This window comes from Eptesicus fuscus, chromosome 12 (assembly GCF_027574615.1).
Source record: "Eptesicus fuscus isolate TK198812 chromosome 12, DD_ASM_mEF_20220401, whole genome shotgun sequence".
Taxonomy (NCBI): domain Eukaryota; kingdom Metazoa; phylum Chordata; class Mammalia; order Chiroptera; family Vespertilionidae; genus Eptesicus; species Eptesicus fuscus.
This window is the reverse complement of record NC_072484.1, coordinates 74,514,129-74,540,630: the sequence shown is the minus strand read 5'-3', so window position 1 is coordinate 74,540,630 and position 26,502 is coordinate 74,514,129. Positions and strand designations below refer to the sequence as shown.

Sequence of the window (26,502 nt, the reverse complement as noted above, 5' to 3'; positions counted from 1 at the left end):
AGCAGGGGAGGACAGTTAGGGGCAACCAGGCCGGCAGGGGAGGGTAGTTAGGGGTGACCAGGCTGGCAGGGGAGGGCAGTTAGGGGCAATCAGGCAGGCAGGCAGGCGAGCGGTTGGGAGGCGGTAGTCCTGGATTGTGAGAGGGATGTCTGACTGCCAATTTAGGCCCAATCCCACAGAGATCGGGCCTAAACGGGCAGTCGGACATCCCTCAAGGGGTCCCAGATTGGAGAGGGTGCAGGCTAGGCTGAAGGACACAAACCCCTGTGCACGAATTTTGTGCACCGGGCCTCTAGTTGCTATAAAAAAACCTTCATGGGTTCAAGACAGTCAAATTGTCCGTAAGTTGATTAAATAAATGAAAACAAATTACTTTAGTGCCTTAATAAATAACAATTGTCTCTCTCAAGTAACTATTAGGCCTAAACTCAAGAAAGGACAAACAGAGCAGTTCCTACATAAAGAGGTAATAACTGTTTCATACTTCTTTTTAAGTTTATTCAAGAGGAAGAAAGAAAAACTAACTGCTTTTATTCCAAGTTAGTTAAAATTAATATAATTTAAGATACTGATTTTGTTAATCCCCCAATTAATGCATTACTCCAACTTTATGTATATAAATTTGAAAACATAGCGGAGATGGACTAATTCCCTAAAAGACACAAATTACCAAAGCTTACTCAAGAAGAAATAGATAACCTGAATGACACTATCTATTGGTGCCAGAGGCCATTATTGCCTTGTTCCAGATTTTAGTGGGAAAGCATTTAGTCTCTCACCATTAATTATAATTTTAACTATACGTGAAAAATGATGCTATACTATTATAATGTAGCTACTGTATAATCCATCATTGGAAGGTTGACTATTATTAGTTAAAGGTATATATATACCTTACATCATCCAATAAGTACCCAAAAGAACAAAGTGACAGCAAATAAGCCAACAAAAAATAAAATACAAATTTTAAGTATTCCATTAATCCAAAAGAAGGCAAAAAAAGGGAAAGAGGAAGGAACAAAGATCAAATGAAGTAAATTGCAAAATGATAAACACAAATGTAACTGTAGTAAGAATCATATAAAATATAAAAGGTGGAAATACCTCAATTGAAAGGTATAGCTATTAGATTGGATTAAAAATAAAAAGTACAACTCACCTATGTGCTGGCTATAAAACATGTACTTTAAATATAAAGACACAAACAGGTTAAAATTTAAAGGCAACCATGATATACCAAAAGATATACCATGTTAACACTAATCAAAGACAGTCAGAGTAGCTTAATAAACAGGAGCCACTGTAGATTTTAGAGCAAAGAATATTACCAGGAATAAAGAGGCTACTTCATAATGATAAAGAGATCACTTCATCAGGAAGAGGTAACAATCTCAAACTTTTATGCACCTGAAAACAGATCTTCAAAATACATGAAGCAAAAATGGATAACACAGTAAGGAGAAATGAGTAGATCCACAATATTCAGAAATACCAATTCCCCTTTCTTCGTAATTGATGCAACAAGTGGTTCATGAAGCAACATGCACACAGGAGCTTTGCACCACACATCTGACACCTGTAGAATAATCCACCTAACAGCAGCAGAATACAAGTTAGTGGAATACACGCCTCTCACACACACTTCCCAACATGACCCAAAGGTACAAATTGAAAAGTGAGAACTCAGAAGAGAGTGAAACTTACATTTCTCCACTGCTCATATCTCTTACACAAAACATTCCTATTGCAAGAAATTAGCACAAAGAGTGCTTTAATATACAGGGATATTGTTAAAATGCAGGTTCTGAAAAGTGAAGTTTAGCATGATGCCTAACACTCTGCATTCCTAACAAGCTCCCTGATGTTGTTGGTGATCCTGACATCACATAGCCAAGGGGTGCACTTGCAGTAGCAAGGGAATGACAGATGAGAGGAAAATGAACAAAGGAAGCAAGGGTCCCTTTATCTTTGCCTGCTTCTAGAAAGTCAATCACAGGCTAAATAAATAAATAAATAAATAAACATTTTTTGAGTGAATCTAATGTGGTTAGTCATGGCACGAAGCATTAAATATGAATTATTTCATTTAATGTTCACAACAACTCTTTGAAGTAAAGACTATCATTATCCTCATTTTTCAGAGAAGGAAGCTGAAGTTTAGAGGTCAGTTATTTCCACACCTCACAGAGCTATCTAGTTACCGGGCTTAGCAAGGCTCAGGTGTTCCGAGCAGCACTAAATGAGCTCCACGGGCATTTCGTTTTCCCAACATTCTCCCTAAAATCACATTAATTTCAGGTTTCTCTTTCTTTTGAGTCCTTCCTCCCCCTCACTGGAAAGACCTAAGCATGACCATCAAATTGAGCAGAGACCCTTTGGAAATACCATTACACAATTGAACTGGCAAGGATTACTATAAATATCTGCCAATAAACATCTTTTGGCTGACTTTTCTGTTGTATTCAAAAGAGATGCTTAATAATTTTACCTCAAATAAAATATAATTAATTGATACGAAATTAAAGGTAATAGATCTGAAAAATTCTAACTTTCACTGTGATGTCAAACTAGACCTACTCGCATCCATTTACATGATTACATGATGAACTGGGAAAACATGAATATGCTATACACTGATGATTTCAAGAATGAAGCAATATTCTGCATTATTCAAAAATGTTCCATAATGTATATATGTTTTTAAAATCAGAAAAAAGTAGGTTAAATTTTTAAAAATTAAATAAGGCATTAATTATTAAGTATTCCCTACTAGCACTAAGTGTTCAAATACTAGCACTAATCATAGAGTTGAAGAAAGATTAACAGATATATTTGTAAATATCGCCACAGGCTAGAGAATTCTATCAGTAATTACTGTCCTGGAAAACAATGGGGGGAAATGCAGTGCAAATTCAAATACCCTACTCAGTGGTCGGCAAACTCCTTAGTCAACAGAGCCAAATATCAACAGTACAACGATTGAAATTTCTTTTGAGAGCCAAATTTTTTAAACTTAAGCTTCTTCTAACGCCACTTCTTCAACATAGACTCGCCCAGGCCGTGGTATTTTGTGGAAGTCTATAAAATAGACTCGAGGGGCCAAAGAGCCGCATGTGGCTCGCGAGCCGCAGTTTGCCGACCACGGGCCTACATGGAAAGTTCCTTAAACAGGTGCAGCACAGTGGCTGCCTGAGTGCCTGCAGCTTTGCAGGACAGGAGGCGCTCTCACAATGCTTCAGGTTTATTTCGAAGGCCTTGCATCGTCTCTAAGAGGGAGGTGGTCACTGTTCCCCCAGCCATAAAAGAGGAAATAACCAAACAAGTAATGTCCTCCCAATGGCTGGCACTTTATGGATAACACCCGACTTCCTCTAGAATCTTTAAATGTATAAGAAACCTGCAAGGAAACTGTCCTTCAACCACTGTCTTTCATCCTCTGAAGCCAGGGCTTGGAAACCAGTCACTTAGCACTTAAACACACTGCCCTTGCTGCCTTGAAGGTAGGAAAGTTCTAGAGCAGCAGAGACATTCAGGGGCAAGCTGTCAGATTAAATATCAAAATAAAACTTAATAGGCAGATGAAATTTTCATTTTGACATTAAACCTCTTTCCAGAAAAGGAAGAAATGTGTATAGGGAGGAAAAAGATAAATGGTGTTTTTTGGGTTGCAAACTGCACCCCACCCCCCCAAAAAAAAATGTTGTCAATGAAGAATGTAATCACAAATAACTTGATAAATAGCTGAAAATATTGCCTTGCTTATAAATAAGGCTAGATTTTCAGAACATTAAAAAATTTTTCATATATGATAGACTATCTGGCAACAATGAAGGCTACGTTTTCGCTAAACAGCAGGACACAATCAATGTTTTCAGTATGATAGTTCAGAAGATCCCACCACTGTGAGAAATCCTAATCTCATACTATTTCAAGAGATCACACAGAAAATTCATGAAAAAATCGGGGTAAAAATGAATAGCTATGTAACTCCAACTCTGTCGTAGTTTCTTCACAACCCTTATATTTCTTCCCTGGCAATACCCCAAAGAAAAGAAGTCCTTGCAAAAATTTCAGTTGCCTCCTGGCCTCAGAAGCCAAATAACATTTCCATCCAAATAATCCTTATATGCTGTATCAGTTTTATGCTATATCAGTTCTCATATATTTTTAGCCAGTATTTTGGGGCAGGAACTCCTCTTAAAGCTACTTCTTTACCTATCCTGCCAGGCTGCCAACCTTGTGTTTTGAACTTTGCAGACTCAGCTCTGGCTTGGCGGGTCTAAAGTGCTGCCCTGAGCTGTCAGAACACGAGAAAAGAAGGGGCCCCAGAAGAGCTAGTGTCTTTGTAGTGGGCACCAAAAATACCTGAATCAACTCTCAAAACAAGTCTTTACTTTGTTCTGTAAAAATTTCCAGCAATCTGATTGACAGCATTCACAAAAGCATCCACATATGAGACACAAAAGCTGATAGTACACGTAATATCCAAGGAGCAAGTAGCTTCCCCTAAAACCTGTCCTTCCGTATTAGCTCCGCTACCTCACTGACATGCTCTTGGCCTCCCATCTTACACCCCTCCCCCACCAGCTGACTCATTTTTTACACTGAATATTTTATAAATGTATACAAGAGCATAGATGCCCAAGAGCATTAACATAACATCTCCCACAGTGAGGTATTATAATCCAGGTTAAGAAATGAAAGGAACAGAAATACAGAGAATACTTTTAGAACTAACACTGTGGCCTGATGTATTCAAAGGCCCTGAAAAACTTGCATCTCAAGATCAACATTTCAGAAGCAGAATTCTAAATATTCATAAGCAACCAGATCTTTACTGAGCTCATCTGCTCACTCAATACAACAAAACTAACCCTAGTCAGGTAGATAGCTACTCATAATGAAGTACTTTGAAGGGAAAACCAGATTATAACATTTAACCCTGAAAATTTTATTTCATAAACCTATTTATATGGAGACAGACTCTATATCTAAAAGTGCAGATTTTAAAATTTTTTCTTTGCCATTTGGGGGATGGAAAAGCATCCCTGATTTGTATATTAAAGCGCAAGCATCTGTCCTACTGATGATATTCCAGGGAAGCACATTAGCATAAAATTTAACGATGTCAAATAAGTGGATGTGAAATAGGGACTGCGTAAAGACACTATTTCCAAGGCTGACAGAAACATCACTGTTTAGAAATGCAAATGAAACCATTATGTTCAATAATTATATGAAAATATGAACAGTTCAGCATGTTTTCCAGCCCTGATGGCGGTTAATGGGATGTATGCTTATGTAAATAACTACTATTAAAGCTAATGCTGAAAAAAACTAATAAATTCATACTAAAGCAACTGATTTAGTATGCTTTTAAACCCCAGCAGTGCTCACTTATTAGAAAAGAGTGCATTATTATGTTTAGAACTCATTACTGCTACAAGTCACTGCAACTCCATCAATTACCATGCATTAATGAAAATGGGACACATACAAAAAAAATTATTGCCTCTCAGCAGTTTTTTTTAAAGACAAAATCTAGGGGTATTACCATCATGGGGCCTTGTAGAGAACTTATCCACACTATAATCTTTATTACTAAAATGGTACTCCCAATACTATCATCCTAAGGTATTTTGACCATAAGAAGGGCTAACCTTTATGTAAAAATATCAACATTTTACAAAATTGACCATTTAGCAAAAATAAGAAATTTTTAATATTTTAATTGCATTTTTAAAAACTTTTATTAACATATATGTGGCAGATGGTCCATTTTTACTGTATTTTTTTATCCTTACCTGAGGCTATGTTTATTGGTTTTAAAGAGGGAGAAATGGAGAAATAGAGGGAGGAGGGGATGGAGAGAGGGAGGGAAACAGGGAGGAAGAGAGGAGGGAAGAGAAAGAGAGAGGTTGCTTCCCATATATAAACCCCGACCCAGAAAGGGGATCTAACCTGCAAGCTAGGTATGTGCCCTGTTGGAGAATCGAACCAGCAACTTCTTGGTGTACGGGACGATGTTCCAACCAAGTGAACCACCTTGCCAGGGCAGATGGTCCTTTTTTTTTTTTCCCAAAGGGAAGCCAAGAAGTGAAAATACACAGTGGTAGTCATACCAGTATATAGAGGTAGATGGTTTCATTCTAAAATGCTGCCTGATATAACAGATAAAATCCCACCCAGTTCTACATTTATGTCTCAGTGAATTCTGTGAAATGAAGGGATTGGATTTTTAAGAACAAACCTAAAATTTCCTTCTTGGCCACAAGATGGACTTTCTTGCAATATATTAAATATTGCAAGACATTAAGAAGCTAAAAAGTCCTTGTTTAAAATTCAAGTTTAACTTGCACCTAACAGGAAAGGAATGCTGACGGAGCAGGAATGCAAATATATAAACACCTTTGCTCTTACTCTATTTGTGTCAACTTTCACAATTTATTCTGTTTCCTTCGCATATATAATTAAACTAATCCTTCATTCTTTTTTCACATCCAGGAAAACAGAAAGCACTTCAGCACCTACTAAATGTTAAAAATATTTGCTAAACCTGATATAGTCATGTTATTTATAATGAGTATATGTTTATTTTGAAATTATTACAGTCACATCAGTCCAATCATTTGCAGTTTTGGCTCTCACTTGTTTCTGCGCCTCCCAAGAAGCTTCTCTTGCAATTTAGGTATACTAACACCAGGTGGTGGTAGAGTGAGATGATGTGCAGCTCTAATAGTAAAATGAAAGTTTTCTCTCAAAAGCAGTAAAATGCAGATATTCTCTGATCAAGCATCACAGATTTAACAATTCATTCACGTAACAGGTATTTTTTGAGTACATACTGAGTATCAGGTCTTGCATAAGATTCTCAGTGTACAATAGTGCATAAGGCAAAAATAATGTCCCATGAGGGAAAGAGACAATAACTAAATGTATAACAGAATGCCAAGTGCCCTCAATAATCAAAGCCCATTCACAACTATAAAAAAAAAAAAACTTCTTAGCAAACTGAAATGAAGCAAATTCCTCAGTGTGATAAAAGATACCTATAAAAAACGGGATAGCTCAGTTGGTTAGCGTGTTGTCCCAATATGCCAACGTTGTGGGTTCGATCTCCAGTCAGGGCACTAACAAGAAGCAACCGATGAATGCATAAATAAGTGGAAGAGCAAGTTAATGTTTCTCTCTCTCTCCCCCTCTAAAATCAATCAATAAAAAAAAACTTTTTTAAACCTATAGCTAACATCAATCTTAAGGCTGAAATTACACATTTCTCCTAAAACATGGAACAAGATAAGGGTGTTCTTTTTCATCTTTTATTCAATACATTAACTGGAGGTATTGCAGTAAGACAAGAAAAAGAAAGAAAAGGCTTAAAGATCAGAAAGAACGAAAACTATTTTTATTTGCAGATGACATAATTGTTTACACATAAAATCCTAAGGAATCTGTGAAAACAACTATTAAAATTAACAAGTGAGAATTTAGCAAGGTCAAAGATAAAATCAATATAAAAATTCAACTATGATTCTAAATCCAACAACTGACTTCCTGCTGACTAGAATGTGCGCATGATGGCTGAAGCTTAGAATGCCAAGACGCTCTCAAATCAACGGAGTCATCCCCTGCCTCGCACCAAAACTCAAATGTCTTTTACAAGAAAGAGGAATAAACATCTATCTTGCTTTTATTACTGTTACTTCAGCATTTCTTGCTATAAAACAAGAAATCTTGATCCTGACACAGATTCATAAAACATCCTTTAGTCGGTTCCATCTAATCCTAGCCTTTTCAGCTTTGTTTCTGCATTATTTTCCTTGAGATCTGTTCTATGCCTTGTCAAAGCAGCACATAATGAATGGTGAGATTCCTTAGTAATTCCTACCTGACTTCTTTAGCAACAAGCTTTCTTGAATTGCTTTAAACATTTTTTAAAGGATGCTCCCTCATAAATCAAAAAACATTTTGCTTCAAAACTATACTGTCTCTTCAAAAGTTAATTACTGTAAACATTTATCATCAATTCCTCCCTGTAGTTAGCATTAATACCTAAGTATTTTTAAGAGAACAAAATAATCTTTAAGTATGGTTTCGGCATTCACGAAAGGGTCAAACTTCCTGCACATTAAAAAAGAGAACTTTCAAAAAGGATATCTTCCCTCTCTTTGATGATCAGCTCATTCTGTTCTTCCAACTGCCTGATCTTCTTCTCAAAGGATTCCTGCTCAGCTTTGAGTCGTTCTTCGGTCACTTCCTTTTCCTCGCTTACTCTAAAAGAAATAAAGAAATGAAAAGAAAATGCCTGTGAGAATACAATACAACATGTGCCTACAGCTGCAGTTTACCCAAAGTAGACTTCCTCCAGAGTATGCTTACCTCTTCCAAAGGTTTCTTCAGGACTATTCTATGTATTTTTTTAACTAGCCTTATATAAGGCAATCTTTTACAGCTGTCCAATAAAACACGCATGTGAGTTTAAAATCAAGAATGTTTCCCATCATCAGAAGTATCTTAAATATGTAAAGTCCAACATAAGACACAGGCTCCTAGTTTAATCTGGGACAGAAAAATATCTAATTTTTAAGACATTAGGTTTCATTTCTTCATTATCAAAATAGGCGCAATCAATTTATTTTAATTTAGATATTTTTATATTTTTATTTAAATCCTGTCAATGACATAAACAACATATAAATCACTTAAACATTTCACTAAAAATACATAGGCAATTTTATTCTTTTTTTTTTCTGGAACTGATACTCTGTATTCCTTAGTAGCATATAAATAACTACACTGGAATAAAAACACAGCATTAACATAAAGCTTGCACTATATTTATTCTTAGTCCAACAATAGGGTGGTGAAGGCCTGGGGTTAGGGTGGGATAGAAAGGGTCCATGGGGGGAAAAAAGGAGACATATATAAAACTTTCAACAGTATTTTTTATAAAGGATTTTAAAGTTAAAAACACCGACCAATAATTTTGATTCTTTAATGTCTAATTCTGAAAAGTATTCCAACTCGATATTACCAGAAAGGGGTGGTTCCTAACAAGAACAAAGAAGGAAAAAAATTTTTAAAAAACCAACAAAAACAGCTAAACAACAACAACATTAAAAGTTATCTTAAAATGACAACCCTAATTTTCATGTTTCTCTGTGCACAGAGATGCTAGCCCTGAATTTCTGTTACTGGTGCCTGTTTCTCCAAAGAGAGTACAACATTTATCCTACAAGATCACACGGGGATGTGTGTGAGTGAAATCCACGCCCTTCCTTTGAGCTCCTAAATTTACTTTCTCCCAGAACCCTCCTCTATCAGAACAATTTCTGAATAACATGAACTCCATAGCTTTTCCTTTCTTGCTAGCCTTCTGGTGAAGATATTAAAATCAATGATATAACAGAATGAACATTAGAATTTTTTGAATGTTCAAGAGTTGATTGCTTTTTCTTTGAAATAATATGTGTGAAATGCATGGCACACAATAGTGATCAAAAACAGGTTTATTTCTTCTTGCACATCTTGACATTCAAATAATTTCCTCAACTATATTATTTATGGCTAGCATAATATGAGGCCCATAAATGGTACTCAGGCCCCTCTTCCTAAGAGGGTAATCTCTAAAACTGATACAATTACAAGGAATCCAGACAACAGAGAACAAATATACCTAAATGAAGAGGATTTATACTCTGGTCTCAGGTAATCCTCCTGCCTCCCTTGTAGATTGCCACATTTACGTTATCATAGAGGTATATCTCAACATTTATTTACCCTTTGTTCAACCTGAAAGAGATCCATGAAAACTCTAGAGTTCATTGAGGGAGTAAAAGTTGTACACATATCCCATAATGCCAGAGTCTATGATGAGCTTTTCCCAAAACTTGAAAGTGCTCTATTCGGAAAAATCACTCCTTTTAAAATTTAGTTTCTGCAGTATGTTTGGAAAATGTATCGCTAAACTATTTAAACAGGTCTTTTTTTTTTGTCTTTTCTGTATGCTGCTATGATTAGACTACCCTTTAGCAATTATTATGCTCTGGGAGGCTATAAAATGAACAAGCTGTGGTAAGTACAAAGTATAAGTCTTCTTCCATAGGTCTATCTAAAGACCTCATGGCTTCTTTGTGGCCTATTAGCATAGTTAATATAAGCAAGTATATTAATAAGCCTTTAAAGGCAGAGAGGACTTGCCAATAAAACAACCTCAAGATTTGATATCCACTCTGAAATCTGTCTTCTTGTTTAATTTATGTTCAATAATATTTCCCATGAGGTATATATAAGAGAAAATATCTGGTATCCTGATCTACATTTTTCATCAAAGCATGCTCAGACCACAAAGTAACATAAAAAGACCTAATTCTCTATCTCATTTAGAGTAGAGCAACAAGTTAATTAACAAAATGAGAAGCTAAATACAGGAAAGGGAAATATCTGACTAATAGGATAAAACAGTTAAAGCTGACAAGAGGATATTCCCAGAGTTGGTTTGTTAATTATTTACAAAGAGGACAATAGCCTGTTCATAAAGTAAGATTGTTAGCATTTAGTTAATGCCTCAGAGTATTTATCAAAAACTTCCACAAAATGTACTGTTATCTAACAAGAAAAGAGAATGCATACCCTTAGAGCTGGGTGGTTGGGCTAGAAATTGTGCTGAAAGTACTGAATATCTTTGAAGTCTTAAAATTGAAGTCTTAATTTTTTATTATACTGAGATGTACATTTAATTATGACAAAAAATAATTAGTTACAAAAACTAAAAAACCAGAATAAATATAAAATAATAATGATCTACTTATTCTACAATAGGAAACTAATGATGTTACACTTTCTATTTTTCTTCTGAGAATGTCAAGTAGAAACAGCAAACTGTCCTTTGGGAAAAATCAGTATCTGAGCCTAAAAAAGAACCCAGTCCTCAAATGAGTTAGTGCACAAGTATTCACTGGGGAACCATGCATTATCTGACAGTGTGGGCACAGGACAAGAAATAGTGGAGATTTTTTTAGGCTTCTTAGAATATGGCTCATATACATCAAAAAAATGCAATGTGGCCAAGATTATTTTAAAACTTTTTTTCCTTTAAAAACTAAGCTATAGTACAGTTTGTGCATTAGTCTATGGCAGCGATTTTCAACCTTTTTCATCCATGGCATATATAAACTAATTACTAAAATTCTGCTGCACACCAAAAAATATATTTTTTGCCAATCTGACAAAAAAAAGGTATAATTTTGATTCAGTCATACCAGACGGCTACTGTTATATTGGCTGTTGTTATATTTAAAAATATATATATATATATTTTGGAGAGAGAAACATCTATGTAAGAGGGAAACATTGATCTGTTGCCTCCTGTACACCTCCTACTGGGGATGGAGTCCGCAACCTGGGCATGTGCCCTGACTGAGAATAGAACCTGCAACCTTTGAGTACACGGGACGATGCCCAACCAACTGAGCCACACTGGCCAGGGCAGTTGTCATTTTTTAATATGACAATCTAAGGGAAAAGAGGTCAGTGCCCCTGACTAAATGGTCTGATATTACATGTTTTAAAAATTCTTGCAGCACACCAGTGTGCCACAGCACACTGGTTGAAAATCGCTGGTCTACGGTACCCTCCCCATCTTAAAAAGTCTCAGTAAAAAAAAATGCATACATAAGGAAGTCGCCATCTCTCAGCAAAAACTACAATATTTTGCAAAGTCATTCATTTTTCAAGTCCCCATAAATTACACTACTTTTCCCACCAATGCAAACAATTCATTAATTTTACTATTAAAGACTTTCTGAGGTCACTTAATTCAGCAATTTTGAACAAAAAGAAATCTATCCTTATGCCTCCAAAAATGATCAATCAATATTCCACTTTTTCTTCTGCAAATGTAAATCAATGCTAGACACCTCAGGAAAATGTGATCATTTACTTCAAGTCCATATATCAAGTCATCTTTTACACTCTCTTCCACCAGCTAAATAATTCATAAAATCCCTGGTATCTATTCTCCATTAGCCTATTAATTTGTATGTGTACTCCATTCTTTTATTAGTGTAGTTAACACAAGTAAAAAAGTTCCCTGAGCATATATAGATTATTTAAGGAGGCATCTACAGATTATTAAAAACTCATACTAGGTTTTTTGTTTTTTAAAATCTATTTGGTTTCTTGCCAAATAGCACCATATTGCTTATTCATGTTCAGGCTAAATTGAACTATGAACCATGCATATTTTTTTAATGTACTAGGCCTAACCAGTAAATCTTTCTCTTAAGTGAATTTCTATTTTATTTTTATTCTTAGGCATATAATAACCTGCACTTGTCACTATTATCTTACATCGTGTTTGAATTAATCTATTTTCCAACCTATTAAGTCAATTCTTAAATCTTATTTATATCTTCGGTTAACATTTATTTTCGTTTAGTAACATCAGTAAATCTTACAAGCGTCTTTTTGCTACTTTCACACATAGTACCAATAAAGATAAAGACTAAAACGGACCTCACAGCTAGATTCTCAATGGAACAGGTAAGATACAGGTAAGCCAGTCTTAGAATTTAGACATATACAGTTTTCTCACTAACATTGTTAAAGGCCATGTGTTTTTTAAAAAAGGCTAATGCTTTGGTAAGATTGCTTTTAACCTCAAAGGCACCATAAAAAAAAAAAAAGTATAGTTTTCATTTGCTTTTATATTGCATGTCACTCTATAATTGAAAAACATGCTATTTGTTTTGTACGTTATGCTGAGAGCTACTGAATATTATATTATTCTGAAAATATGCTTGCTAATGGTCAGTGTTGGTGCTAAGCACTCTGACTTCTCCCCTAAAATAATGTTGGTGCATCTTCATCATAGCGGAAATTCTTTAAGTATGCTATACTTGAATATATCATAGGAATACACAGGTTTTCTAAATCTTCTGACACTTTCTCCATTTGCTTTAACTTTTACACAACAAAGTTTTAAATAAATAATACATGGGTCAAAGAGGAAGTCTCAAAGGAAATTTAAAAAATACATAGGGCTGGATAAAAATGAAAATACAAAAATCAAATATGTGGGAAGCATTATAAGCAATAATGAGAGAGAAGTTTATAGCACTAAATGCTTACATTAAAAGGAGAATGGTCTCTAAGTTTCTACTTTAAGAAATAACAAGAAAAAGAACAAAATAAATCCACAGCAAAAGAAGGAAGGAAATAGCAGAGATAAGAGCAAAAATCAATATAATTGAAAACAGAAAAAAATAGAGAAAAATCAATAAAACAAAAAGCTGCTTCTTTGAAAAAAAATCAATAAAATTGATAAACCTAACAAGGCTGACAAAAATAAAAAAGAGAGAAGGTACAAATCAATAATATCATAATGAAGCACTATAGGTCCTGCAGTCATTAAAAAGATAAGGGAATACCACAGACAACTTCATGTTCATAAATTTGACAACTTAGGAAAATGGGATAATTCCCCAAAACCACAAACTCCCAAAACTCAATCAAGACAAAATAGACAGCTTGAATAATCTTGTAACCATTAAAAAAAAATGAATTTGTAATTAAAAAGCTTTTTAAAATAAAGCTCCATGCCCAGATGATTTCACTGGAGAATTCTATAAAATATTTACAAAAGAATAAACCAATTTTATACAATTTCTTCTAGAAAATAGAACTCTTCCCAATTCATTTTATAAGGCTAGTATTACCATGATACTAAAACCAGACTAAGCAAAAAAAGAAAAAGAAAAAGAAAACTACAGTCCAATACCTTTCATGAACATCGATGTACAAATTCCAAACAAAATAATAAGAAAATCAAAATTAGGAATGTATAAAAACTATGATAAAAACTGAGATTTTTACAGGTAGCAAAGTCAACATTCAGAAATCAATTTGTATAATCCACCATATCAGCAGCTATAGAAGAAAATATATAATCTCACATTAATTTAGGCACAAAAAGTGTTCCACAAAATCTAGCATACAATCATAACAAAAACTCTTATAAAAGTAGGAATATAAGAAAACTCCCTCAACTTTATAAAGAGTATCTATAAAAACTCTATAGCTAATATCACACATAATCACACACACCCTGAAAAACCCAAATTGAAACAAATACTGCAAAATAGCTGACCAGTATTCTTCAAAAGTATCAAAGTCATGGAAGGCAAGGACACACATGAAGGAGACCAAGGAAACAGGAAAACTGAACACAAAATGTGATACTAGAGCAGGAAAAAATATATTAGTGAAAAAACTGGTGAAATCTGAATACTCTGTAATTAATATTATTGGACCAATGTTAATTTTTGACAATTGCATGATGATTTATTCAGGGTGATAAATTTAGAAAAAGTTATGTGAAAGGTATAAAAGCCTTCCATACCATTTAAGAGATTTATTGAGATATCTTACATATAATAAGGTTCAATCATTAGAGGGTACAATTCAATGGTTTTTAGTACATTTAGAGTTCTGTAAACATCACCATAATATTATTTTAGAACATTTCATCCTCCCAAAAAGACTACTCATTTCTCTTTTTCCCAATATTTTTTCAAATTTTCTATAAGCCTAAAATTATTTCAAAATAATACAAAAAAGTAAAAATTATATTACATTGAATTAAAACTTATATAAATATAATTTTGACACACTATATAATGACATATAATCAAGAAAGGAAAATGAAATTCATGTGTTCTAAAGTTCTTGAATTTTCTCTCTTATATAACAATGCATCTCATATAAGGTTTGTCTCACCTGGCCAGTTCTTTAATTAAATTTGCAATGCGTCTTTTGTCTTCAAGACATAAATCCTTTAATGATGCACTCTTTATTCCTCCCTTGCAGAAATTCTGAAACAGAAAAAAAAAACTTTTGTTTAACCTTTACTAAAAACAATTTTAAGACTTTTCAATAAATTTCTTAAAATAACTACAGAGGTGAAATTTCCTAGATATCTTTTATCTTGTGGAAACACTAGTGGCCTGTTTCATGTAAAACTGACTATGAACTCAAAACAGGCTAAGGAACTATCTGCCACCAGGGGACATCATGAAATTTACACAGAAAAGCAGACAGAAAGAACTCAAAGCAGGAATGTCCCTGCTTAAATACTAGGGAGTATTTTAAAAAACAACTTTCCCTTGGTGAGCGCCACAGAAAAAAAACACCTAATGGAAGATACTGAGAACCTTTCTTACATCATAGCCCAGCTTAAAACTAAGGTTGGCAGCAGCTGCACCTGTTCTAGCCTCTCAATAACCGAGGTTCATTCCAAAGGTACTAGGCCAAAGAGTAATTAATAATAATAATAATAATAATAATATCCTTAAATAGCTAATAATATCTAGTGCTTACTGCTTGCCAGGAATAGTCTAAGTACTTTACACTTATTAATCCATCTTATTTCTGCAAATAATGCTATTAGGTAGGTATTATTCTTATTTTAAAGTGAGGATATATATCTTATCTAGTATTAAGAAGCAGATCAAGACCAGGTTCCAGAGTCTGTGCTTTAACCACTGTACTATCCTGTCTCCCATGCTACAAAAAATTCTCCTAGTACTTGAACATCATTAACAGGATTTTTAAACCATGAAACTCGGGGAGTCACAAGGGAACTGGAGGTAACATGTAAAAGGAAGGAAGTATAATCCTTGAAATGTATGCAATCGCAAAATAGGCCAGTCCAATTATTTCTGGTAGTCAAGAACAATCCAAGACCCTTAAATTGAAACATGGAAATACTGAGAGCCAAAGATAGGAAAGAGAGGGGAGAAGAGAAAATGAGAAAGGAATGGTAAGAAAATAAAATAAGTTTGGTTTTAAATACATCAGGTCAACTTAATATACCAGGAGGACATGCATATAGAAATGTTTAGGTCAGTGATGGGCAACCTTTTGAGGTTGGTGTTTCAAACTTCGCCAAAAAACTGAGCATAACTCGGGTAGTGTGTCCCTTTGAGGAAAAAACATTATTTCGCAATATTTATAGTTTAAATAACATAAATGTTTCATCCTCGGCATGTGGCCGCCTCAGTGGCCGTGTGTCATCAGAAATGGCACTGACACGCGTGTCAGAGGTTCGCCATCACTGGTTTAGGTAGAAAGTCAGAAATGTGGGTCTGGCTCTCAAGTCAGGAAAAAACCAAGATTTAAAATTTAGCTATATGATATTATGATATTTAGATTTAGATTATTTAAATAATAATAGAAGGAGGATATTTAGATTTTTATTATTTTCATTATACTTTTGTTTTAAAATTTTCCTTAAAATTAAGAAAAATACTAGTTTTTAAAAATCATGTACAAATCCAAGAAAAAAAATGTATGTCTAAAAGAACAAGAGAGGAATCGGAAGCATAATATATTGTGGGGGAAAGAAGAGAAAAAGTTTCAAGAAAAGTGTGGGGTTAACAGTGCAAATGACTGAAAAAGCTAACAGAATGTGAAATGATGTCACTGGATTTACAATGGGGAGAAGCTGCTGATAACCCATGAAAAGACATTTCAGTACAGGTGCAGTAAATATAAAACAAACAAAAGATTTTAGCAGCATTGTATTTATCGGTAACAGCAAAAACCTGAGAATCAGGTTTTATTCACTAGAGAATGATTTCACTGTGGTATATTTATTCAATGGAATTCCATAGGTACTGGTTGCTATGCTACTGACTTGCATCTTCAAACCCACCCTTCCACGCTGTTTTGTGATGCTGGGACTGAGCCTCTGGACACCTCATTTCTTCTTTGCCACATGACTCTCTGTTAAACTCTGCCAATTGGAAGAACTAGACTGAGACCAGGGGTTGTTAGAGAGAGAAAGGACACATTCCTTCCTATTTGCTTCCTTTTCCGCCAGTCTCAGCCCTGGCATGAACAGCGATTCTATTTTGCAATTTTTCGTGCCCTCACCGAATCAGCCTTCCTTTATCTTGTTTCCTCAGGGACAGCAGTCAGGCTGGTTCCCCATCACCAGAGTCCAAGTTCCAGTTCTGAGGGGTTCATCCTCAAAGCTTCCACGCTTTAATAATTCCAACTTGTTCCATCTGTTCTCCCAGCCCTCGAAATGGTAACTGCTTCTTAGAGATAACTGAGTGTTTTCTTTTTGCCTTTTCAGTTCTTCAGCACCAATGTAGCAAGTATTTAGTATTTTCAGTTAAAATAAATGACTAAACCCTAACTGAAATATCAGTGAAAAAATGAAATATAACTATACACAACATAAATAAATCTCATGAACATAACATTGAGTAAAAATGCAAATCAGACACTATACAAAGAATAAGCTCATTTACATAAGGTTTCAAAAAATTATAAAATCAAATATTCTTTAAAAACCAAATATATTTGGGCAGTGGTCGGTAAACAACAGCTACAAGCCAAATCTGGCCCACCCTGCTCATTAAAATGCAGCCATGCACATTCATTTACACACTGATACCTATATGGCTCTATTCACGCGACAGGGGCAGAGCTGAATACTTGAGACAGACACAATGTGGTTCATAAAGGATAACGTATTTACTATCTGGCTTTTTACAGAAAAAGTCTTTATGACATTATTTTCCAAGTGAAGAAAATAACAACAACAATAATAATAATGCAGGCTAATTTTCTTTTAATAAAAACATCTTTCTTATATTTTAGGGCTTGTTCATCATTAACTAACAAATTCAAATGAACAGAAATCATAAAGGACACCTAACCAAAATACAGTTGCTGTGGATTTGATTTACTAACTACACACAGATCAGAATGTAGGTCTTTTGAGACATACCAAGATACTACATTTTCTTAATTAAGATTTAAAGCAAGCCCAAATATTTTGGAGCTGAACACTTTATATTCATACCAAGCATCATCAAAACATCCAAGAATCCTCTGTAGCTTTTCAGAATTCATATAGATCATCTAATGTTCAAGGACTCTTCTACCTACATACATCAATCAGTTACTGGTCATGTGGTCCCTGAGAAAGAAGATACCCTATCAAGAACTCATGGTGGCTTAACTGAGCTTAAATTAAAAACAATAACAAACAAAAAGGCAGAGCCTAGCAGTCATTTCTGAACAGGGGCCTCTCATACAAACTGCACTTCAGGGAGAAGCCTGCACTAAGCTTCCTGCTTCCTTCACTGAACTGCCTTCCTGCACTGAGTTTCTGCCATCTGAGCCACCACTCATAGAGGAGTTCCTGGAATCGTATTTTAACCAAGTGGGCTGAAGCTTCCCAGGCTTACTCGAATGACCTAGTTTACCTTCAACAGCTTCACCACCCAATAGAGTAGCTCCATCCTAACCAATCAGGACAGTATTTTTGGACCAATACTGTGAGTATTTGGAGTTCTCATTTGCATGAAGACAGACCAATCAGGGATCAGGGTGGGGACTTTAGTCATTTTAAATCAGCTCCCTTCTGGCTCTGGGAATGCACTTTCCATTTCCACCTAAGATTGAAAACTGCATTTCTCAGGCTGGAGGTGAAACCCCAAAGATGACTAACGAGAGCAGAGTAGAGCAGAGATGACTGGTGCAGGGTGAAGTGGACCTAAGCAGGTAGAAAAGACCAGAATAGAGCAGAACTGCCTCACCTAAAAGGGCCTCACCCAAAAGGGCCTCACCCCAGGGCCACCCTGCCCACTACTGAGCTATAACTCTATTGAGCTGTTCCACAGCCATGCTGTTTTCATAGTTCTGATGTATCACAACTGAGCTGTTTCACAGTATTGTTTTCTTCTTCATTGCAACCCAAATCAGGAATTTCTGTTGGCATTGAATTGGCACCAATAGCCATCAATTGACAGTGCGCAAAGAAAAATTAGTAACTGACCAACATTTATAAAAAATTGTAGAATGAGAACAAAACAAATAAATTACTGACCTGTTCATTTACGGAATCTCCTGCACCTTTTAAAGACTCCATGGAGATTGAAGCAGCAGTCACCTTGGAAGTCTTAAGTTTAACATTAGCTTTTGGACTCATTGACTTGTGTCTTGATCTGATATTTCCTTCTGTAGAGATCCCTAAGGAATTGCATCAAAGATTTCAAAATTATATCTTCTCATTCTCTTAAGCCCTCCCCCCACTCCAACCAACCTCTTCATTGATATCCTCTATTTTATATGATGTGATATGGAAAACTCTTACTTCATCTTAAGGCCCTCTTAATAATGAATCATGAAAAAATTACGTTTTGAATATATTATGATTCAACTGAAATATTTTTAAAAGGTGCTGGCACATTCATATGTCATATTGAAACCAACAAATTGAAACATGCCACAAATACACTCATTTAGGGCAATTAAAGACCTGATTTGTCACATAATTGGGGTACTTTCAATAGTCCAGTTTTACTACTCATCTGTAATAACCAGTAAACTTTAAAAAGTCTATCGCATAAACTTTATGTCAAGAAGTTTCCACACTTTTATTTGGAATATTAAATTTAGGCTCTTATTTGTAAAAAAAATAATAATAAGAAGAAAATCTCTTGCTCCCTAATACATAAAGTATAAGGCAGTGTTTTGAACTGTAAGGGTTTCTTTAATTTTTTATTTTATTTTAGGTTCTAATGAACTGTTCCACATTCAGTTATAACTGCAAAGTTATACTAATGTTTCATCTTTCTCTTAACACTTAAGAAGCAAATGAAGCTTAACAAATTAACACAGAAAATCATACCTGGAACATATACTACTGATTGTTCTTCATCAGAAACTATGCAGAAGACATGAAGGAAAATACTAGGAAAGATTTGCCATTATCTAAATGCTGCTTCAGTTCTGTACTTTTGTTATAATTTGTAATTTCTATTTGACCTTGGAATTTATAACTAGTTTTTAAAAGTAACACTAGAAAGCAAAGTAATTGAATTAATGCAGCAAAGTTAATATTATTTTAAAGTTCATTTTTATATAGTCACAACTATCCTACCTAATAATAGACAAATATGCAAATCGACCGCACCTTCACTATGCCAAGCCATGCCCACCAGCCAAGCCACACCCATCAGCCAATCAGGACGAGCATGCAAATTACCCCAACCAAGATGGCGGTTAATTTGCATATCAAGACAGCGTAGAAAGAAGCCAAGAGCTGCAGAAGGGAGCAAAGCTTCGGAGAAGCAAGCAAGCCGGAGGGAGGAGAAGGGAGGAGCGGAGGTGGGGCGGAGGAGAAGGAAGGAGAGCAGGCTGGCTGGCGGAGAAGGGAGAAAAGCAGGCGGGCTGGCGGAGAAGGCGGAGCGGGGGGAGAAGGGAGGAGAGCAGGCGGGGCGGGGTAGAGTGCAGCAGGAAACCTTATTGCAGGATTCTTCCTGCAACGGGAACGCTAGTATATTTTATAAAAGTTTTGGAAGGCCTTGTTCTATAAAACTTTTATTCATGCTTATTGCCAAGTGAGATCCTATACTATAAATTCTGCTGTGCTTTCATTTCATTGCCTTTGTAAACCAAGAGTTCAGTGCTCCAGTTCACTCATTACTGGAAAACTGACAAGTTATTTTAGGCATGAATAAATAATTTCAAAATGAGCTTTATCTTTGAAAAACAAACACTGTTTGAGGGCAAGTCAATCATACAAACACAAAGGCATTTTCTATTCTTCGTAGTGCATATGTGAAATGTCCCACGAGGTCCTACTATTTAACAAGTGGAAGAAATTCAAGACAAAAAGAACTACAGTATTGTTAATTTTAAGAGGAGAAATTTAGAATGGCTACTAAGATCATAACACTGCTTTAGAAGATAACCATTAGAATAAAAAAGCATTCTTCCAGAAACAAAATTTTAATCAGAACCATATCTAAATCTGTACATATCTAGATATATGTACAGTTTGATAACACTTGCCGGAAAGAAGCATCTGAACATTTTTTCAATGACCTAGAACATTCCAAAGTTCTCTGTTCTTTGATAAAATGTTTTCTTTTCCAAGATTTCCAGACAAATCAATTATGAGCTATTTCCTTCCAGGAAAAGGATGGAATAAAACAGTAGATTTAGTAACATGTTCCAAAAGTCCATGTATTTCAGCTCATGATCAACCTCAGTAATGGAGTCTTTTCAGAAAATGCTGCTTAGATATGCCTATGATCCCTATAGGAATTTGGGAATGCAAAGATGATGTCTACTGCTTGAGCTGCCAGCTGGTTTCTAATCGCTTTCCAGAGCAGCATATACACTCTCATAGCTTCAAGGTTTTGGCTGATAACTAGTGCCACTAAACTTCAAATTCCCTCAAATCTCAGGGATGGAGCTGGTATTTTAAGAGGCACATAAGACAAGTAAGCATACAAAAATTAGATAACACCACTCCTAGAAAACTGAGAGCAACTAACACAGGAGCAGAGAGAGAATTTATAGACTCACTAACATCCAAGCTATAAAAGACCTTACAAAATGAAATTGTGCAGGCTCTATTTGACAGCAAAAACTGATTCTTTTATATATATATATATATGTATGTATCTTGGGACTAGCACACACAGTAGGTGCTCAATACATATTTAATTATTTACTGTTGGAAATATACATAGGGAATAAAGAGCCCAGGGGGGAAAATCCAAGATGATTCAGGAATTGTTCCATATGACACTGTCTTCAATTAGAAGATACAATAATGATGAATGAGCAGATTATTCTCCAAGGATGACCTATGGACTAACTGGAAAAAAGACTACCACATTTCCCTAGATCATGCACAAATAAACTTGCTCACAACTGGAAAAACCAACTACCCCATTCAGCCACACCTTGATTTGGAAGCTCACCAAGTATATTATAGTTTCCTCTTTGCTCAAATCTAACACCATTTCTTCATCCTTACTGTCAACTAATAACTTTGTTTCCTAAGAAAAGAAACAAACAGCCCAGCCATTCTGGCTCAGTGGTTGAGCATCAACCTATGAACCAGGAGGTCAGGGTTCGATTCCCAGTCAGGGCACATGCCCAGGTTGCAGGCTTGATCCCCAGTAGGGGGTGTGCCGGAGGCAGCCGATCAATGATTCTCTCTCATCATTATGTTTCTATCTCTCTCCCTCTTCCTTCCTCTCTCTGAAATCAATAAAAATATGTTTTTTTTTAAAAAGAAAACAAACAGCCGAAACCGGTTTGGCTCAGTGGATAAAGTGTCAGCCTGCGGACTCAAGGGTCCCAGGTTCGATTCCGGTCAAGGGCATGTACCTTGGTTGCGGGCACATCCCCAGTAGGGGGTGTGCAAGAGGCAGCTGATCGATGTTTCTCTCATCGATGTTTCTAACTCTCTATCCCTCTCTCTTCCTCTCTGTAAAAAATCAATAAAATATATTAAAAAAGAAAACAAACAAAAAACTGTAGAGACCTTCCACAAGCTTCTATTTGCAGATGACATTATAAAGACTCCACTTAAAAACTGTTAAAACTACTGAACGAAATCAGTAAAGTTGCAGGATATAAAATCGATAATCAAAATTCTACTTCATTTCTATAAATTAAGAATGAAATGTCACAGAAATAAAGCAATCCCATAAAAAAATACCTAGAAATAAATTTAAGGAGGTGAAAGACCAGTACACTGAAAATTATAAGATTTTGATAAAAGAAGTTGAAGAAGACACAAAATAAATGGAAAGATATTTCATACTCATAGATTAGAAGAATATTGTTTAAAATATCCATACTACCCAAAGCCATCTATGGATTTAAGGCAATCCTTATCAAAATTCCAATGGCATAACAATCCTAAAATTTGTAAGGAAGCTCAAAAGACCTCGAATAGCCACAACCTTGAGAAAAAAGAACAAAGCTAGAGACATAACACTTTCTGATTTTAAACTATATTACAAAGTTATAATAATCAAAACAGTGTGATATTGGCATAAAAAACAGAGACCAAAAAAAAATAACAACCCATAATAGCTAGCCCTTTCCAGCTTTATTTTTCTCATAGCACCCATTATCATAGATATTTTACTCATTTCATATCACTAAAATGGAAGCACTAAGCAGGTGAAGATTTTCATCTTTTGCTCAATGTTGTATCTGCAAACATCATAGAATGCCTGGGTCATAGTAAAGACTGAAACAGATATTTAATTTTATGAGGCATTGTTCAAAAAGCTTTAGTGTTATCATTCTTTCCTTAACTCATTCAAATATTCAGGTAAAACCCATTAGCTACATCCATGATAAATTTGGTTTCAATATAGAAAATGCTAAATAAACTGACCTTAACCCAAGTTTTTTTTAAAAATAAGACTAAACATATTTGAAATTGCCTCCATCCTACCTATGTTTTCTAATAATTTCTAACCTATCTTCATCTTAAGAACCCAAATATTTACCTTCTTCAAATACAGAGATTCCCAACAAGCATACAGCTTATGGGAAAGTAAAAACAAAACAAAACAGAATATATAACAAACTCATATCAGACCACTTACTGGGTTCTATATGCCACCTTATAATTCTACTTTGGTTTCTTTAGAAGCACCTCAATAAGACACGTACAGCACATTAGAAAGCATCCTTAAATGCTGATATCAAATCACAGAATTAATGCAGAAGTTAGAAATCCAAGGCAGAAGTGGTAGAGGGGAAACAACCTGTCCATTCCAGATCACCAGGACCTGAAGGAGATAAACTTAGTACTGTCCACTCTACTCTAACCTTTGAGCCCGAATCACTAACCAGCAACATATGTACACACATGTAATTATTACTGACCACATGACTTTCCTGGTTAATACCGGCATACCACATTTTATTGCACTTCATTCTATTGTGCTTCATAGATATTGCATTTTTCTAACAAACTGAAGGTAAGGCCCTTCTCCAGAAAAAAAGATTACAACTGGCTTTATTGCAATACTCAGTGGGTCTAGAACCGCACCCACAATATCTCCAAGGTATGCCTATATATTATTTTAAGAATAAACATTAAGTCTTTGTCTATTTGTAATTGAAAGTCAATGGCAAGCATTATAGATACTGAAAAGTTTTGACCAGGTCTCTTATAATTCATATTTAATATCAAGTTACAAATACGGTTAATGATAGTACACTTGAGAGCATTTAAGCAATCAAATTTAAATACTGCAGAAACACTAACTTCTGATATTACCAGGAACTATAACAAAGCAGGAAAACAGTTTATGGCTGAAGAGGCATAATTTTACTTGCAGATTTAACACATAGTTAGCATGGCATGTCCATTGTTTACACATTGGGTACAAAGACACACCTTGTACAAAACAGCACTGCTGAACCATACTGTGCAGGAGATGCATAACTCAACATTAAAAAAAAAGAGATGACATTCAGTCACAGATGATCTGTTCTCACATGATGGAAACATCTAGGATGGGAAATCTCTCAATCACACTTCTCTAGTTGTTTAGGGGAAGCACTGAACAATCTTTCAATAGTGAGAAAACAATTCCAGATTACAGATACATACTTTTTAGTTTTTTTCTATTGAAAGTTCTACTATAAAGTTTTTGGGGTGGTCTGGGAAGTCTGTGACAAGAAGAGATTAAGATACAAAGACACATCACTAAACCAAATGATTCGTAACTATCGCTAATGCTTTTTTAGTGAAAATCAGTAACACATTCACATTTGATATTGCCTTTAAGTCCTATGGAAATATGAAATGAAAATATTTGAGACTAAATGTTAGATAGGCTGGGGGAAACATATGATACTGATAAACTTGAAATCCCTTTCAAATACCTGAATTTCCATAGAATGTAATCACCATCATTTTCCCCATACAATTTCAATGCTTTATGTTCAATTTATATAGTATTTTATATAAATATTTAGAGTAAGGGAGAATTTAAGAGAAAAGGGCAGATATGTAACTTCTATATGAAAAGGGGAGCGATAGGACTACATGAATTAAGTGAGAGTAGAGGGTTGCTGAGTCCAAGAACATAGACTCATTTACATACCTATTAACTTAATCAGTACCACTGTAACAGATTGTCTCCCTTTCCCCCAAAACCATTTACTCTACATCAGAACTGCACCATTGGTCATATGTGGTTATGAATGTGATTAAACTGAAGAAGCACATTATAAGTTAATAAACTTCAAATATCTCCTCTTTCACAAAATTGTCATTGCAGAGGCCGTGTTTCAAGAGAAAAAGACTCATCCCAGTTTCCTGACTTCTTAATTCAGCTCAGTTCTCAGTGCACATACTCTTTGCATCCTTATTGACAGGTGAAGGGAAAAATACTTAATTTGCACCGTGCACTAGTGTGCTTTCATCCACAGTGCGTGTACAACTTTGAGTCTCACTAACCTATCTGAGACAAGTGGTAAACGCTAAGCACTGAACAGCACGGAATGCAAAAATACGCCTTGTTAATCCTAGTAACTCAAATAAGGGGAACTGATCACATAATTTTGTAAGTTTCCACTGGGAGCTCAGTGGAAAGTGCAAAGAATACACGAAGTTAACAGCAATGCCTCTAACGATGCTATCACCAGTCCAAGCACACAGATAAAACCACTCGCCTCCGCAGGCACCCCATGCACCGATTGCCTTGCTTTCCAAAGTAACACTCTGCTAACGAACTCGGAGTAAATGATCAGGACCAAAGCTCGGCTTGGAACAGTCTACCCAACCCAGGGAAAGAACCACTTAGGTCACACATCTCATCACAGCCACTGATGATGTATCGTATGGGGGAAGACCATCACAAGAGTAAAAGCTCTACCCCAAACAATCCAAGAACTTTAATCCTGCAAACTATGTGTAGATCACACTGCATCCAGGCACGATGATGTGCAGCTTATTCCACAGCCAGCGCCACCAGACCAAGCCTCCGCGGAAAGCAAGCCCCACTCCTCTAGGGAAGTCCCAGTGCGAAATTCAATCGTCCCTGACAGGCCTAGAATCCAACTAGACCCTGACATCCTGCTAAACAGCGGAGACTATGGACAAGGCTAAGACAAGACAAAAAGGCCCCCTGGTCACCCAACACCCTTCCCTCCTCCACAAGCTCGCACAGCTGGCCCGAGGTCACCGAGGGCTGTGTCCTCCCAGCCCCAGGCAGGGCACGACTGCAGGCCATCGTCCCAGAGCTCACCGCCAAGCAGGGCCGGGGAACATCTGTATTCAGCCCCACACCGGGAACCCCAGCCTGGCCACACGATCGGGCGCAAAGCCACCGAATTCCCCAGCCAGGCGAGAAGCCCGGCGCCCGGACCGCACGGCCCCGCCCCCGGGGTGAGCGCCGCGCCTCTCCCTCCGCCGAGTCCCACGCGACTGCTCCAGGTCGCGTCCCCGCCCCGGGAGGGCGCCGGCGCCCCCTGCCAGGCGGGTAAAGGATACAGTCTCGGCTCCAGAACGCCGCGGCGCCGGGGCGGGAGGGGCGCGCCGCGTCCGCCATCTTGAAACAACCGCCACTCCGGGCGTCAGGCCGGGGCCGCCCCGCCCCGGACGCCAGGCGCCGTCCCCATTGGCCGCTGGGCGCAGAGGCCCGCCCC

General features: G+C 36.3%; 1 protein-coding gene across 2 annotated transcripts in view; it reads right to left on the bottom strand.

Annotated features, from left to right (window-relative positions):
* KIAA1328 (KIAA1328 ortholog) overlaps window positions 1-26,492 on the bottom strand; it is a 161,754-nt gene extending 135,262 nt beyond the window's left edge. The window contains exons 1-5 of one of the 2 annotated variants that reach the window (XM_028136362.2): window positions 26,348-26,492; window positions 19,709-19,744; window positions 18,905-19,047; window positions 14,779-14,873; window positions 8,158-8,273 (exon numbers count right to left, since the gene is read on the bottom strand). In XM_028136362.2, the coding sequence (XP_027992163.2) occupies window positions 8,158-8,273; window positions 14,779-14,873; window positions 18,905-19,047; window positions 19,709-19,744; window positions 26,348-26,405 (448 nt within the window). In that variant the 5' untranslated portion in view covers window positions 26,406-26,492. Of the gene's footprint in view, window positions 1-8,157; window positions 8,274-14,778; window positions 14,874-18,904; window positions 19,048-19,708; window positions 19,745-26,102; window positions 26,158-26,347 lie in introns of those variants that run through there. The other variant, XM_054723738.1, reaches the window with a different exon arrangement.
* Window positions 26,493-26,502: the final 10 nt, after the last annotated feature.